A 3,211-nucleotide genomic window follows, 5' to 3' on the forward strand; every position below is an offset into this window, starting at 1 on the left:
AATCCGCCTGCCTCCGCCTCCCAAGTGCTAGGATTAAAGGCGTGCGCCACCACCGCCCGGCTATAAATTGGATTCTTGAATGTATTTATATAATGTTTTATTATCCCTGATATCAATGTACAACTTTTTGAAAACCAAAATGAAGACTGTACTTGTTGTTTTTAATCAGAGTGAAGATAATGAGGGTACTGTAAATGAATTGTTGCAAAGAGGAGACAACTTACAACAAAGAATCACAGATGAGAGAAAACGAGAGGAAATAAAGATAAAACAGCAGCTGTTACAGACAAAACATAATGCTCTCAAGGTATTGGAGCTCAAATTTTGCTATGCTTTGCTTGTGGTTTTGTCTACATAGGGTAAAAATACCATGTGCATAAATAAAATCTGTTTAAGACATTTAGTTACCAGAAAACAAATTTTTCCTTTCAATATGTGTACTTTATTTATGATTTACTTTTGTGCTACAAGTTCTGAAGGATATGTAACCTAAACTATATGTTTTAGTTCTTTTTCTTAGTAATATTGAAAGCTATCTAAAATTATCATTTGCAGTATTTATGAAGTTATTTTTTAATATGCTTTATTTCTATAATTTTGTTTTGTATTTGTCCTGTTTGCCAGAATAATCAATTGATGTTCCTCCACTGTTGTTTCTTTATATTACATCTAGTATTTTGGTAAACTATTTCTCTAATAAGATATGGTTTTTCATCATTTTAAAAAATAAATTTTACTGGGCTTATAATAGGTACTTTGTAAAACTAGGTATCTACAAAAGCTTAATTTCATTTATGTAGAAATCTTCCAAAATGCTTGTAATGCACTTGAAGAAATACTATCAGCATTAATATATATGATCAGGTATCCTTATGACTCATCTCATTATGCAGGATAAAGAGAAAAAACTGTCTTTTTTTAATTAGATATTTTCTTTATTTACATGTAAATTTCTCCTTTCACAGTTTCCCTTCCAAAAAACAAAGAAACAAACAGAAACAACAAAAACAAACCCCTGTTGCCTCCCTCCTGCTTGCCACCCCACCCTCTCCCACTTATTGGCCCTTGCATTCCCCTACACTGGGGCACAGAACCTCCACAGAGCTGAGCTCTTCTCCTATTGATGATCAAATTTCAATCCTCTACTATACACATGCTGCCAGAACAATCAGACCCCTCCATGTGCAGTCCTTGATTGGTGGTTGAGACCCTGGGAGCTCTGAGGGTACTAGTTAGTTCATATTGTTGTTCGTCTAAGGGGCTGCAAACCCCTCAGCTCCATTGGTTCTTTCTCTAACTCATTCACTGGGGACAAATAAACTGTTTTTTTCTCCTATAATGCTGTCTAGACATTTCTTGAGATGAAACTACACATACTGAACATTTTATGGAACATTTTTGTATATGCTTTGCAATCTTCTCTTTTCTCCTTTATGGCTGGCTGATTATCTAATACACTTAATTGTAATGTTTTACATTGTAAATCATTATTTAGACCTATGTTTCTATATAGTTATATTTGCCTAGTAAGTAGATGGAGTCTGCTTTCTAAATGCAAATAAGTGGTTAAAATCTTTTCCCTATTGTTAACCAAATAAGCACTGCTGAGAATGTAATTACACAATATTGTGCCTGCAAGGAGTCAACAATAAAGTCTATTTGGCTAGCAGGTGTTCTGAAAGTAATTGCTGATAAGTATATTAGTAAATAGAAAAGACATCTTCCTAGAGGGGAAATCAAGAGCAAATCATAATGTGCCCAGAAGATCAGAATCCTGTGTAATTCATACTCTTCTTGAAAAAGCTTTTGTAAGTTTATAGACTAGTTACAATGTGTACCATTGATTAGCAGTGTCATCTTGCATACATCTAACTAATATGTATATATTTGTAAGCAGTATCCTGTATTGCACGTCACCTCTTTCTAAGGAAACCAAAGCACTACTAGATTTATAACCACTAAGTCCTTCATGCAAATTTGTTTATTGTTTCATGAATTAGTCACAGTTCGATAAGTCACAGGACCAGATCTTGGTATATTTATTGGGGGTAGCAGAATTCCATTTGACTCATCCAAGGCATTTATGACCACTACATGGGGCTTAGAAATGACATATAAAGTACAAGCTGCAATAAATTTTAAATCCTCATGCCACACATGATTAATAGTAATCAAGCTATTGCTAAATCAACTTATTCTAAATACAGTTATTAAGTTAACTTAATACTTACAATTCTATTATTACAAAATATTTCAAAAGAGATTTTTCAAAGCAATGAAACATTCAGCTATTCATTGGTATTTTTAATTCATATTAACTTGGACATAAAAGACAATTGCTGCCTCTTTGAAGAAATGAAATATGTAGATAGAGCTGTTGTATTTCCAAGGGGTATACCCTGGTATTTTATATAATTCTACTTACTACAGAGAGTATTGAATGTACTTCTATGAGCTAGATAATAACTACTTTCTGCTTTAATGATTTAAATGCTTTCCTTGTTTTAAACCACCAGTTGGATTGAAAACAATTAATTCTGTTTAAATACTGATTCATTTTATACTTTGAATATGATTTAGTATAAGAAGAATATGTAGACGAAATATGTATTTAAAGAAAAAATAAATTTCTAATATTTAATTTCTCATTTTCATGTACAATTATAGCTACAGAAATAATATTTACAGTTCTATATACAAATCAAAATACCTTAAAATAACTAATAAAATTATCTTTGATTTTAGTTTTATGTAGATAGGTAGTTTAATTTTTGTGCACCATGTGTGTCATATACTTTAAGAGGCCAGAAGATGGTGTGAGATCCCCTGGGACTGTAGTTACATATGGTTGTCTGCACCCATGTAGGTACTGGTACTTAAACCTCAGTACTTAAACATGGGCTATAGCAGCCAATGTTCTTTACTATTGAAGCATTTCTTCAGCTTCCAAATAATTAAAGTGATAATCAACAATATGAATGGGCTAATCTTATAGAATTTTCTAAAATCATAAATTTATATAGTTTGTCTTTTATAAGGTTAATTTTTGTTGATAAGCCCCAAACTGAACATTTTACATATTAGAATTTTTCAGTATTTTAAAAGTCAAGTGCAACTCAGTGCTTTTGTAGCTAACTAGTTAAATTCATTATGTTCATACATGAAATTTTTTTCATATGCTCTATGAAATAATTTTCTTAAATAGTTAAGA

At 31.6% G+C, this 3,211-nt stretch overlaps 1 protein-coding gene across 1 annotated transcript in view; it reads left to right on the forward strand.

Annotated features, from left to right (window-relative positions):
* Nucleotides 1-3,211, forward strand: part of Dmd (dystrophin) — a 2,056,279-nt gene that overhangs the window by 863,158 nt on the left and 1,189,910 nt on the right. The window contains exon 38 of the mRNA XM_031364700.1: nucleotides 170-307. Coding sequence (XP_031220560.1) covers nucleotides 170-307 — 138 coding nt within the window. The remainder of the gene's footprint in view (nucleotides 1-169; nucleotides 308-3,211) is intronic.

Source organism: Mastomys coucha, chromosome X (genome assembly GCF_008632895.1).
Source record: "Mastomys coucha isolate ucsf_1 chromosome X, UCSF_Mcou_1, whole genome shotgun sequence".
NCBI lineage: Eukaryota > Metazoa > Chordata > Mammalia > Rodentia > Muridae > Mastomys > Mastomys coucha.